This window comes from Nannospalax galili, unplaced genomic scaffold (genome assembly GCF_000622305.1).
Source record: "Nannospalax galili isolate Female #2095 unplaced genomic scaffold, S.galili_v1.0 scaffold674, whole genome shotgun sequence".
Lineage (NCBI taxonomy): Eukaryota > Metazoa > Chordata > Mammalia > Rodentia > Spalacidae > Nannospalax > Nannospalax galili.
This window is the reverse complement of record NW_008335202.1, coordinates 176,253-190,899: the sequence shown is the minus strand read 5'-3', so window position 1 is coordinate 190,899 and position 14,647 is coordinate 176,253. Positions and strand designations below refer to the sequence as shown.

The window sequence follows — 14,647 nt, the reverse complement described above, 5'->3', positions numbered from 1 at the left end:
TTGGCCCAACTGCCTGATAATTTCAGTAACCTTTAACATGGCAAATCAGTGGTCAAGAAGGTACTCTATTGCAATAGTTTTTGAGAAGTCTTTGTCAGAACACCCTTAACATATCTCACTATGCTTTATTGCATATCCCAGTCAGGTAGCCATCTCCCTTGACCCTATTGGGCTTGTAAGACTATTTTCTCCTATTAGAGACCTGAGCTCATTGTGGATTCCAAAAATTTGATGAGTGGAGGCATCAATGATATCTAGGTTACGAGAAAGTCCACCACGGGAGGGAAAACAATATCTTACCTTTATATGAATGATTAAAAATTTTCAAAAAAGGGCTTCTTTGGAGACTATGGGGTTAAGATGACCCTCTGCCAAACAGAATGGTCTACCTTTGGTATAGAATGAGCCCTGGAAGGAACCTTAGAGCTTCCTAGCCTCAGGACTCTATGCTGGGTGGTAGCAGGACCCCTGGGCACCCAAACCAAAACCCATGCATAGACTCATGGTGGCAAGCGGCTACCCTATTAGCTTCCCCCTTGGGCCAATGCAATCAATTCATCTGTGTCTTTTTATTGAGGAATTGAGATCTTTAATAATGAGATTTATTATTGACCAAGTGTATTAATTCTGGTTCTGTTGAAGTTATAGTGCTGTTTTCTTAGGTGTTGTGGTGGTTTGAATGACCCCCATAGATTTGAAGTATTTGCACATTTGTTTCCCAGTTCAAGATGCTGTTTAGGGAGGGTCATGGAAATTTTAGAAGGTGTGGCCATGATGGAGAAAGCACATCATTGGGGTTAGGCTTTCTTTCAGTGTTCTTAAGCTTTGCCAAATTTCAGTTTTGCTCTGCTTCCTGGGCCTGTTTGAAGATGTGAGCATTCAGTTTTCTGCTCCAGCCACCTTTATTGCCATGCCTCCTGCCATGATGTACTTTAATCTCTCTTCAACTGTAAGAAAAATGTATTTTTCCTTCTATAAATAACCTACATCATGGTGTTTATTATAGCAACAGGAGAGTAACAGATACTGAAGTTAATATCAGAGAGTGGGCTCTGAAAAACTTTACCACGCAGGTGTTTGAGAGGAATGTCGAAGACATTGAGAGTTTGAACTAGAAAAGCTGTGGAATGCTGTACACAGAGTCTCTTTAGTAGGAGCCTGGAAGGAAGTAGTATTGAAAGCATCATGTTCCAGAGGAAAGCAAGGACTTAAACAGCAACTTGAATATCTGGGCAAAATATCTGGTTGTCTTCTGCCCACAGCCTATGAGCTTGCCTGAGGATAAACTGAAAACTGATGAACTAATAATTGAAAAATAATGGCAGAGTATATTTCAAGACAGCCTAACATTGAATCAGTTGTGTGGTTATTAATAGTGAATATTATAGAGATCTGCAATGAAAAATGAGAGCAATTGGGGCAAGAAGAAATAAAGAACGCACAGTTTAGAGAATGAGAGCACTGGGGCTATAAATAATGTTAGAATCAAGGCATGTGCTGCAAGAAAGATCTCTTTGACAGAAGATTAGAGAGATTAAGTTTTAAGTCTTTAGTTTTGCATTTGAATCATGGAAAAATATCCTCAGGGCAAGACCCCACCCAGCTAAGCTTCCTCCTGAAAGAAAAAAACATCTGGAGTTTTCTGCTAGAAAATGGAACCCACAAAAGCTGCTGGTAATGTGGATAGAGTAAGGCAGGGTCCATCCAAAACTGGCAACCAAACTTGACAGTGTACACATGGTACTGGGTTTAGAGGCATGAAGGATTTAAGAGTGAGGGGCCATCAGTTCTTCATGGGTGGTTTCAGATAGTAACTGTGGCCAGGCAGTGTGAAGCAGGAAAGTCATTGCGTACGAAGGCCATGGGAAAGTTGCCTGATCCCAACTAGGCATAGGACAAAGGTAATGTGGCCAAAAGACAAACTTGGGGCCAGGGTTCTCATAGTCAAAGGGTGCCAGAAGCTGCAGGACCTGTGAAGCCTGGGTGCTGAGAGAATGGACAGGGAAATCTGGTCTTTGAAAACTCACAGGTGTGAAACAACACAAAATAGAAACAAAAGCACAAGAACATTTATAGTGACAGTAACCAAAACACATCTTTCAATAATAACTTTAGATAACAATGACCTCAACTCCCCCAGTCAAAAGACACAGACTACTTGAATGAATTAAGAAACAAATCCATCTTCTTTTGTGGTCCACAAGAAACTCATTTCATCTTCATGGATAGGAACTACCACAGAGTTCATAGAGTAAAAGAATGGGGAAAAAATTCTAAGCAAATGGCAGTTAGAAACAAGCAGGTATTTCAATCTAAATATCTGACAAAATAGGCTTCAAATTAAAATTAATCAGAAGAGATAAAGAAGGTTACATCATTCTTATCAAAGGAACAATTGACCAAGAAAACATTACAGTCATGAACATATATGCACCAAACCCTCGTGCCTCAATTTCACAAAAACAGTACTATAAGACTTCAAGACACAGATTAGCCCCAACTCAATAATAATAGATGACTTCAGTACCCCACTATCTCCTATAGACATGTCAACTGAACAAATAATAAAGAGAGAAACATCTGAATTAAATCATATCACATATCAAAAGACCTAATAGTCATTTACTGGAGTCCAGCCAAGCACCAAGGAACATACATTTTACTCAGTAGCCTATAGAAGTTTCTCTTACATAGAGTACATCTAAGACACAAAATAGACCTCAACAAATACAAAAAATTGAAATAATTCCATGCATTCTATTAGACCACATTGCAATAAAGCTTACAATCAACAGCAAAAAGATCTCTAGTAACCACATGAACTCATGGAAATTAAACCATACACCCCTGAATGAATGGTTCAAAGAAGTAGTCAAGAAAAAATTAAAGTATCCCTGGAATGAAATGAAAATTACAAAACAATACAACACAACCACTGGGAAACTAAAAGAAATCTTAAGAGTGCCTGTGAGATGCTTAACCCTACATGACACTTCTTCAGTGCACCCTTTACACATAGAATGAATTCATGTCTTGACTAACACCTAAGAACTTTCATTATGCAGTAGATGGAATAACACAGAAATGCAGAATTGATCACTGTGCAGAGAATAAGAGCATGCAGGGTGCTTATCCATGAATAGGATGCCTATTAAACCTCTGCCTATCAAGACACTGGGATCATTGCATAAGGGGGAGCAAAAAGATTGTAAGAGCCAGAAGGATTAGATGATCACAAGGAATCAAAGTTTTCTAGACAGCTTGCCATGAACTTATAGGCATGTTGAGGACATGCACAAGTCCTTTGCAACCTCAAACCAGACAAAACCCCAGCATAGATATGGGAAAGTGGATAAGAAATCCCAGCACAACCTAAGAAACTTTTGATAATTTATGGCTGCTGGGAGGGGGATAAGCAGATTCTTGTAGGGATGGGACACTTGGTGGACCCAGAAGTTGGACCCATACTGAATAACATTTGGGGAAACAAATCAAACTCTATACGCCACATTAGATATATGAGAGTATATTAAATTAGTCTGTGAGCAGTGGGGGGGTGATAAAGATAGGGGAGTGTACCTAAATATTATACATCTTCTATATGAAAATGACAAATATTTAACAAAAACAAATGGGAATGAAATAAAAATAAAAAAATAAATAATTAAACAGTACATACCTAGCCTTGATTATTTTCAGATAAGGAAATCTTGCAACACACTTAAGTAGAGCATAATAAATGAAACAAGAAGAGGCAGGAGTTCAAATGAAAAAGTTTCTATTTTTTAGTCAATTTAATATTTATTAAGAGATAGTGAGGGAAGATCATTCCTCATATATAGATCATCACAAGACTAGGAATGAAGAACTGGGAACATAATTTCTAGGATTGTAACCACGAGAAGGCAAGGTTTAGATCCTGAAGTAGACATGGTTCTTAGACACTACAGAGTGTCCTCTATGATACACTTTTTATTTGTGCACAGTCTAGAGAACTATTGTTCTAGTATCAGCATTTTTAATTGAGTTTCAGAAGGGCATATTCTTATTCCACTCATATTTTAAAAAATAATAGGATGAAATACATAAACATTTAATGAACAATTTATGATTTAATTCACAACATAGCTAAAATATCTATAGATGATTTGTTCTGACTGAGTATGTGATAGTAGTTTGGAAAATTGTATTAAAAACTGGGAAGAGAGAGATTGAAGTATGATATATAAAATTTAGAGTAAGTAAAGAAGACTAATAAGAGCCAATATAAGGCTATTCAAAATAAAAAACCCTGAGCATATAAATGTCACTGAAAATCAAATAAAAGAAGGAGGAGTGGAAATGAAAAAATACAATATTCATGTATGAAACTCTTAAAAATAAAACAACAAACAATATATACAGAAATTATTATTTAATATATCTAGGTTTGAATATAGTGATAAGTATAAAAATGGTACTATCTATTGATATTTTTGACATGAACTAATAGAGTGCTTATTCTTCACTCTATTTCAGGAACATAAACACCTTTAACAGAATCATGAATGTTTTCCTATATATACTAATTATAAAATATAGGTTTTAAAAACCAGCATTCTTTTTAAGGTTACTGTATTTTAAAAGCGCATTTTGTTAATCAACCAATTTCTGTTAAATAACTTTCTCACTGCCTCTTTGACATCTTTGTTTCTCAAACTGTAGATGAGAGGATTCAGCATGGGAATCACAATGGTGTAAAATGTTGACACTATCATGTCATGCTCCAAGGTATAGTTGGAACTTGGTCTCACATACATGAAGAGGATTGTCCCGTGATAAATTGACACTCCAGTAAGGTGAGAGCCACATGTAGAGAAGACTTTTTTCCTTCCTTCCGCAGATCGCATCTTCAGAATGGCAAAGAGAATGAAACTATAGGAAACTAGGACAATCAAGATGGTAACGATCTCAACACAGCCCACACAGTAGAAGAGAAGAAGCTGGTTGATGTGGGTGTCGGAACAAGAAATAGCAAGCAACGGGGGAATATCACAGAAGACATGCTTAACTTCATTGGATCCACAGAAAGAAAGGCTGAAAGTGGCCACTGTGTGTATCACAGCATGCAGAATTCCACCAGTATATGAAGCCATGATGAGTGGTATGTAGACTCTGGGTGACATGCTCACTAAGTACAAAAGTGGGTTGTAGATGGCCACATAGCGATCGTAAGCCATTGCCGCCAGCAGAAAGCTTTCTGTCGTTCCAAAAGTGACAAAAAGGAACATTTCAGTCACACATCCGGGATATGAGATGGATTTATTCTTTGCAAGGAAATTGACTAACATCTTTGGAGTGACAGCTGTAGAGTAGCAGGCATCTAAGAATGATAAAACACTTAGAAAATAGTACATGGGGTTGTGGAGCCGAGAATCCACAATGACCAGTAAAACTAATCCCAAATTTCCTGTCAGAGTAAAAAGGTAGACGGCAAGAAATAACACAAATAGGAAGACTTGCAGGTCCGCATCATCTGTGAAGCCTGTTAGTATAAACTCAGTGACTGCAGTCACATTGCTCACTTGAATCCTGTATGCATTATTATCTGGTGGATTCCTTGACATGTCTGCTTTTATGTGTAGGTGAGGAAGGCAATGTACCATGTAACAGTGCCCACCCAATCATAACCCCTTACTTGTGTTTCAGAGAATCATAATTTTCTTGGTGAGAGGAGCGGTGATGAAGAAGTTGAGTTCAAAGAGATGCATTACTCTGTTAAAATAAAATTTAAAATTATTTTCATATTTTGGATATAATTGTCATTTTGAAAAATCAGTTGATGTAATCATTATAATTAGCATGTTGTTTTCTGTTGGTCTTTTTTTTTTTCTTCACCTGCATTTATATTACATGTTTTAAAATTCAGGAAGACTAAGAATGTATCCTAAATTCCTTAGCGCATTCATGGAATGATATTCCTCAGTGTCCTGACTGTAAAATTGTGAACAACCACCATTAGATAATAAAATTGTTTGATTATAAGTGACAGGGTAATTAGCATTTGGTAAATATAAGATAAATAGATAAACACAATCTGACATGGATTAGTGTCATTTCAAACTCATTTAGGATACCATTTTAGAACAAAATATTTTAAGTCCTTTCTTTAAACAGTTTTCTCACTCCATTAGTATGTAGGGTACTGTGATGAACAGCAAGTCATCTAGACATAAGTGAAGCTTATTTGAAAATGAAATAACACTTGTAATTCTTGAAATTCCTTTGGTTCTTGAGCTTTGTTTTTTGCTTTTGTTTCTCGAAGCAAACATCAAATACTCATTTTTGGCAGATAGGGTTTTCCTCTTTTAACTGATTATAGTTGAAAATTTTTATCCTAATTATAATATCTGACATCTTAATTCATTTGGCAACAATCTGTAAATATAAAAGTACAACACTGGCCTGGAGTGCTGGTACAGACCTTTAATTTTGTATTTGGGAAGTAAGGCACGTGGAGTTTTGTGAGCTCACAGCCCGGACGGTTTAAAAATGAGTTCCAGGCCAGCCAGGGCTATAACATGAGTGAGATCCTGTTCTTATGGAATTGTTGCGCCACTGTAAGTTAAATATCAGTCAGTAATAGCCAATATAATTTTGTAGAAGCTGTTCCTCAAAGAAAAACTCACATGCACCACAATCAGGTAGCAATAGGAAAGGCTGGTAAGACACCTGCATCAGAAACAAAGCTTCTATAATTGAAGTGCAAATTATAGATTAACTGTAACTCACCAAGGTACCAGCATGGCCCATGATATAACACATTTGCCTCATATACACGTGTCTGTGTTCAGTCTACAAAATACGAAAAGCAAATTTTCACCATGACTTTTGCTTCTTCTTAGCATGTCAGATAGTAAACTGTGTTGAAAGTCAAAACTTGCCAACTGGTTATTGGGCTTGGCTGAATCATTTGTGACCTACAAATGATTTAATAACATGTGGGTTTTTTGACATTGAAACCTCCATATATCAAGAGAAAAACATTTGGAAAAACATTATTCTAGAAGGAAGCCACAATTTTTGTACTGTAACAAAAGTCCTAGATTCATGGGGAGGCATTATCTACTACATAAACTCAACAGTCATAAATGTGGCATTAAACAAAGAAAATATTCAGGATATTCTTAAAGAAACACCAAGTTCTAAAATTTATTTTTAAAAAACAAAAAAATTGACTTTTTGTGTATATAAAGACAACATGCGTTTTCACGAATACACACAAATATAATTATTTCTACTATAGTTTGATATTAATAAAATGAATTACAAACATGAATTAAAACTACATATCCAACACATAAAAGTTTTAATGTATTTATGAAGCATCATAAAAATGTATTTTTGTTTAGAAATAGTCCACATTCCTGTTCTTTCTTTTCTCATACTCTGAATAAAGAATCCAAAAATTACATGTACAAATATTCACTGAAGAGTCTCAGGAACACAATACCAATTAGGTAGATCAAATTAAGCAAAATGAAAGTCTTTAGAAATTCAGGCATTTTTTAAAAGCAGCGCTACATGGTCCACCAGTGGAACTCTTCAAAAAATGTATCTGTGGGCGGGAAAGATGGCCCAGCAGTTAAGAGCACTGACTGCTCTTGCACAGGACCCGGGTTGGATTCCCAGCACCAGCATGGCGGCTACAAAGCATCCTCAACTCCAGTTCCAGAGGAATCCAAAGCCCTCTTCTGACCTCCATGGCATTGCATGCCCCGGGTGCATTTACATACATGCAGGCAGTACACTCGTACACATTATATATATAACTGTGGACTCACATACTCAAGAGCAAGCTCAGCTGCGCTGTGATTCGCACTTTCACAGCCCTGACTATGTGAGATAGATAGCTGTAGAAAATAAGGAGCATTGTATTTGGAATAAAGCCCTGAATTAAGATCCCAGTTTTATCACCTAAGCACTATATGAGCTGAGAAAATTTAGACCTTCTACATGGAAGTGTGAAAAATATGAATAAATATACTCCTTTCTTTTAAAAGGGAGATTTACTTTTACATTGTAAATAAAGAAGCTGCAAGATTCAACCACAATCTGCACTTTCTTTATCTCCAGTTTGCTCTTCCCAGCAGGGGATTATTCTTCAAGGCTAACATTTGCCTAAGATCAAACTGTATTCAAATTTATTCCTCACTCTCAATAGTCATTATTTTTGCTCATCATCTGCACCGGCTTTATTTTTAACCAATGGCTAAAAATATGAACGTAAGAGAAGAAATATTTTCTGTTAAAACCATTTTAAAAACTGTGTGCTTGTCCTTTTAGTAAATTTGTTATAGAGCTAATGCCTATTTTGATGCCTGTTTCTTAACATATCAATTGTAACACGTGGTATTATAGTTCGTTTTTATCATCCACATCCACCACCACCACGACCCCCATTTTTAAGACTCTGGTTGTGTGCCAGGGACCTCGCACTCTACTGTTAGGACAACGGGGTTGTTGATACAAATTTTTAAAGATTCTTACTAAGTTGCCCCTCATGTTTTGAATTAGCTGATCAGGTTTATATCGTGAGGATGAAGCTAGGTGGACGAGACACAGCCTGATTTTCTTTTACTTTAGGTTTAAAAGGGAAAAGCCATTTCATCAAAGTGTGCTTGCTAACTTGTTCAGACACCCTTCTGATCAGAAGTTAACATAGTCTAACCTATAAACTTTCAACTGGAGTGAATCTATTTCAAAAAAAAGGACAAATAATATTAAATAATGATAAGAGGTCAATGATATATCTTGTTCAAATTCATAAGCAAGATATTGTCGTGTTTTAATATGAAATTTATTTAAAATTATTGCACCAGAATTTTAATGCAAAACCTTAACTACATGTAATTATGAATATTAAATTTTGGGAAATCAGAAAATTTTAAAATGAATTTATCATAGTATTGAGCAGTTAATGGGTCTCAGAAAAGAAGTTGATTATTAATATACTTCTACTATTAATATTTGGTATGTGACACTTAGCATATCCTAAAATGCCATTCAAGGAGATTCTACAAAGTAAATTTCAATCTTCCAGGTTTGAATCCATTTTAAAATGTACTGACTGACTTTAGTATACTTGTAGGCATGTCACTAAGGTAATAAGCATGTTGAAATAAATTCCTCCCCTTCTTTTGTAGAGAACAAGTTCCTAATAATTTATGCCACTACTCTTGGTTTTTAATTAAGGAGTGATTTATAAATTTAACAGCATGTTTTTTGTCCAAACTAAATCCCACTAAAGCAGTTGTCTGATTCCCTTAAGCAGCTGATAAGAACACAGATAATAAAATATAAATACATCATTGGGCACTTTAATGAACATGCAATTCAAACATTTCTATAATATTTTAGGAAATTTGGATGGATTATAGTTATACCTGTCTGATTTCAGGAGAAGGATGCTAAAAGTTAAAAATACATACCTAATATTTTAACAAGGCAAAAGTGAAATCAGTTCCTCAGTTCTCCATCAGAACATATCCAGTATTACAATAGTATTAAAAGCAAAAAGGTCAAGATAAAGGAGAGAGAAACAGCAGCTATCTCATCATTAAGATGCTGGTAGGGTTGAAAATTTTTGTCTGTTTTGTCTTCTGCAGCCTAAATGACAATCTGTAAAATAAATGATTCAGTATCTTTTCAGTGATGAGAAAACTGAGACCCAGCTAGTCTATAAATCTGATTAGGTCACAGTTAACAGCAAAGCCAAAATTCATGCCCAGGCTTCCCTGTGACTACACCTGTGCTATTTCCAGTGGTCCTGTTTGGGATTTCATGCAGTGTGTCAATATTCTTTGATCATTGCTTTCTACAATCAATATAAAAATCATGTTTTCACATATTTGAATTCTTTATGAAGAAACTAATCTTAAGTAATCCATAACATTTAAATAAAAAGACTGAACAAGTTTCTCCTTTGATTTCTCAAATGTGGAAATAGATAGAAATTTCATTTAACTCAGCAATATCAAAATCCTCAAATAGCATGAAAACAATTGTTTGAAGACCTTAATCTATATTTCATAGTTTTTCTAAATTTTGGATGTAACATCTTAATTTTACTGCTCCCGTTTTAACTTGTCTCCTGTAAATCGAAGGTAATTCCAAATTAACAACTCTTTTGAATGAAGAAAGCAGGAAATCTTTCCTATATTCTCTGCTGTGCTCCCTGGTAGACACGTTTCAATCGTAATACAACATTGTGCTAAGTACAATACACAATTTACATTTGTGTATTAAGGCATATATGCTTGTTTCAAATTCAAGCCTACAGTTTCTAAGTGATTCATAAATGACAGTTTTTCCTCACCTTTGGAACTGGTTTTCTCAATCACAAAGGTAAGCTCGGAATATTGCGTATTTTCCTTCTTACCTCAGACCCTTGAGCTCTTCTTCAGGTATACAGAATGCTCCAGGGAGAGAGTGCCTTGATTCTCTCTGAGACAGAAAGACCCTAGTGATTTAGTTTTCCCATAGCAAGCAGGTGAATAATTTGTTAATAAATATATCATAAGATGAGTGATTTGGAATGGTCTCTAATTGCAGGAGGCATATTCATAAAAGTAAAAATAAACATAGTAAATCAGAAGAAAATTACAGCTCCAATATTTAATAAACAATTTGGTAAATTATTTGAAATTCATTTCCCTGTTCCTGGAAATGTAACTTTTTTCACTATCACCATATCATGGAGAAATGTACATAGAAAAATAATTTGAAATAAAAGCACAACAAAATTAAATATACTTTTCAATATATTTTACTAACTAAACTTATTTATACTTTAAAGTGCTATAATTCTAAGTAGTATGAAAGATAGAACTTATTGAAAGTTAGATGGGTGAGGAAACACATGAATACACATAATTAAGACACATATCCATGAGATGTGCTTTAATACGAGACTGATTCCAGACAATATGCATGTAATTGTAATTATGTTATTGAACAAAATAAAGCTCTGTAGGATTTCAGGCAGAATGCAGTTAATCATCAACCATTTTTGTTCTGTGAAGTCCTTTCTTATCTTAGATTGCTCATTTAGTAAGCTATAAATTTGTTTGAATTTCATATACATATGAAATTCAATAAACTATTGTGAAAATGCATAATCAGGGAAACAGTCCCATTCACAAATACCTCTAAAAATAATACCTCACAGCAAACGTAACCAAGGAGGTAAAGGAACTCTATATAGAAAAATTCATAATTCTGAGGAATTAAATAGAGAGTAGAAGATTTAAAGAACTCCCATGATCATGGATTAATTAATTATCAATGTGAAAAACACCCTCCCCTTGAAAACAGTCTACAGACTCAGTGAAATGCCAATCAAAATTCATATGCTATTCCTCACTGAAATAGAAAAAAATATTAACATTCATATAGAACCAGAAAAGTTTATAGATAACTAATCGATCCTTAGCCTAAGGCTGATGATGATTATGATGATGATGATATTGTCACACCAAATCTCAAATTATACTAAAGAATGATAGTAATTAATAATAATAATTCATAATAATGGAGGCATTAACATACCCAATTTCAACTAATACTAAAGAAACAAAATGTTAATAGTACATGGTACTGACACAAAAGCAGAATGAATATCAATATAATAGAATGAAATACAGTATAAACGGGTGCCACCCCTATGGAAACTGGTGTGATGATTCCTCATAAAGCTATGAATGTAATTACTAGATGACTCAGTTCTTACACTCCTGGACACATACTCATCGTTGTCTGTATCCTACAAGAGATACTTGCTTATCCATGCTCACTGTTACTTTATTAGCAATAGCTATGAAAAGGAATCAACATAAATGTCCATCAACAATATATGAGTATGGAGAATGTGGCCCATATACACAATGTAGTTTTATTTGACTGTTAAAAATTAAATTATTTAATGTGCATGTACTAAATGGAAGTGTATAATTCTCAGAAGAATTATACAGACTGAGGTAACTCGGACCTAGAAAGACAAACAATAAATGTCCCCTTTCACATGTGGATGCTAGCTTTTAATCCTAAATTATTTGTGTTCAACTTAGAATTTCTATAGAGGCTAGACACCTAGAAAAGGGCTACTGGGAGATGCATTAAGGGAGGTAGGGTTAGAATTTTAAGATTTGAAAGGAGAAGGAATGAGAAATGCCATGTTCTGGGAAATACACAGTCATTTCATTTGAAACTCTCAACAACAGATGTCTGCACTGTATCTGCTGAATCATGGGTTCATCACCAACTAGTTATAGAAGAAGGGCTGGGACAGATGCACTATTCACTTTGAACTATTTGCTACTGATAGATTCATAAAAGGAGGGAGTCAATGCCTTCAGTGGTCTTCCTACTGGTCACCTCTCCCAGTTTCTATGCATAGTGCCGATCCAATGGTCACACAGATGTTCCTAATTTAACTAAATGAAACACAAACAAGGCTGAAAGTCATGAATCTGGTAAGAAGACAGGGATCTGAGAGACAGAAAGGCCTGAAAGGTGTGGAAGGGAGATAAGACAGGGTGAGTGGAAAGAATAACCAGAACGTGCTAAATTCATGTATGAAAATGTCAAAGAAGTAACATTTTCTTAAAAAGAAAATATACAAGTAAATATTAAAACTCATCAATAAGAATACAAGGAACTTGACTGAAAGTTAATTGAAAGATCTTACAAATATTCCAGGGGAAAAAATGGAAAGATGGAAAACAAGCATAAGCAAATGTGTTCCACATCATAGATCATTGACATGATATGGCAGCATGAGATGCCCCTACAAACCTACTGGAATGCCAGAATTCAAAGCACTAAGGATACAGATTCTGCCTAAGATATAAAGAAATTAATTTTCACTCACTGACAATGCAAATAATGATAAAAAACTACTTTGAAAGAGGGACTATCAATTTCTTCAGTTCTAGAGGCTACTACGCAAGTTGCTAAGGTAGAAAATCAATCAAAGGTCCAACTCTGTCCTAAAGCCAAATAAACATAACGACTGGCACAGAAAGCTACCTCTATTGGTGCAGTGGTAACACTGTTATTTGGAGGTTAATCAACAGTTATCTAATTGAACTTAAAGCCCTCTCACTGGGAGTGAACTCATGGGTGGCACTATAATTACAGTCAAATATGCACGGCTGGAGAGGTCATAGATCCTAGAGAAAACCCTATCTCTTTCATATCTCTAGACAAATGAAATTTTTTACCATATGCTAAATATGGATCCTTATATTTACAGACAAGCACATTGTATACCACTCAGCAATGAAGCTTCTTTTTGCAACATATGGAGACTACTGAAGCATTTCACAACTGGTCACATACAGAGAATATATGTCTGAGAGATGCCCAGCCCTAGGTGACATGTCTACAGTGGAACTTCCACAACTAAAGCTCATAGAACATCATGGAACATGGGGTGGAGAGAATATTCCTGCATCCCTCAACTCTCACCAGTGAGGCTTCCTTATGCAACAGGGTGTGATGCACACAGAAGGCCACAAATGGCTACGTTTTAGAGAATGAAACTGCAGAATGTATGTACCTGAATAGGACTCCTATATGAAGCTTCAGACACCTATGACTCAGGGACCATTGGGGAAGAGGAAGCAAAAAGATTTTAAGAGCCAGTGTTGGTCCATGAACATCAGGAAGCAGAATATTTCAGGCCCCTGGAAGCTTGCTCATGTGAACTTGTGGCACTAGTGGAGTCGATCAGAAGACCCATGCCAATACAATCAGACAAGGACCCAGTGTGGTTCCAGGGAAATGGGCACTGGGCCAGCCCTAGCCTGAGAACTGTTAGAGACTGAATGCTCCTGGATGAGGGAGAGTAGACCTTCCTTAAGATTTCTGGATGGGATGAATAGACACTGGTGAATGAATTTGCACCAAATAACACCTGAGTAGAATACTTGACCAGATGTGATTTAGTATGTATGGTAGAATGCATGAGGCCAGGTATGGGGGTTATAGGGGTATGCCTGGTGGAGAGGGGATCTTAATTTGATTAGGCAACATTGTATGAAATGTACAAAAGCTCAACAAAATATTTTAAAATGTGTTTTTATTTAAAAGTCAATAATCACGTTCTCACAATTATTCAATGATATTGACAACTATACGTTCACAGAATCCTTAACAGATATATATTGCAGGATTTTTCATAACTGTCAAAACATGGAAACATTTAAGAATAATAAATAATTAAAAAATAAAAATAAACATGAATTAAGAACTGAAAAGGTATAAAGGACATTTCAATTGTTATCATTTAATGAAATAATCCAATGCCAAACTAATAATTAATTGATAAAATAGTTGTGACATATTCATGCAATGAAATAATATTAAGTTATGAGTGGGGACAAAATATTATAGTCATGTAGAAGAATTAATTACAAGTGCATGCTGCTAAGTGGAGAAAAGAAACTATGAATCGTGTTTTAATTTATATCATAGTGTAGTGGAGTCAAATTTTAACAATGGAAAACCTATTTGCAGTTTCAAGAACCAGAGAATTAAAGGAGATGATTACATATGAACTGGTGAGAACTTTGTTACCCATACCTGAATATGAGTTTAACAAAAT

General features: G+C 35.3%; 1 protein-coding gene across 1 annotated transcript; it reads right to left on the bottom strand.

Moving 5' to 3' along the window:
• Window positions 1–4,619: 4,619 nt before the first annotated feature.
• On the bottom strand, window positions 4,620–5,606 carry LOC103731428 (olfactory receptor 1094-like). The gene has a single exon (XM_008829788.1). It carries the CDS (start codon window positions 5,604–5,606, stop codon window positions 4,620–4,622), a length of 987 nt encoding a protein of 328 aa, XP_008828010.1.
• Between the last annotated feature and the right edge of the window lie 9,041 nt (window positions 5,607–14,647).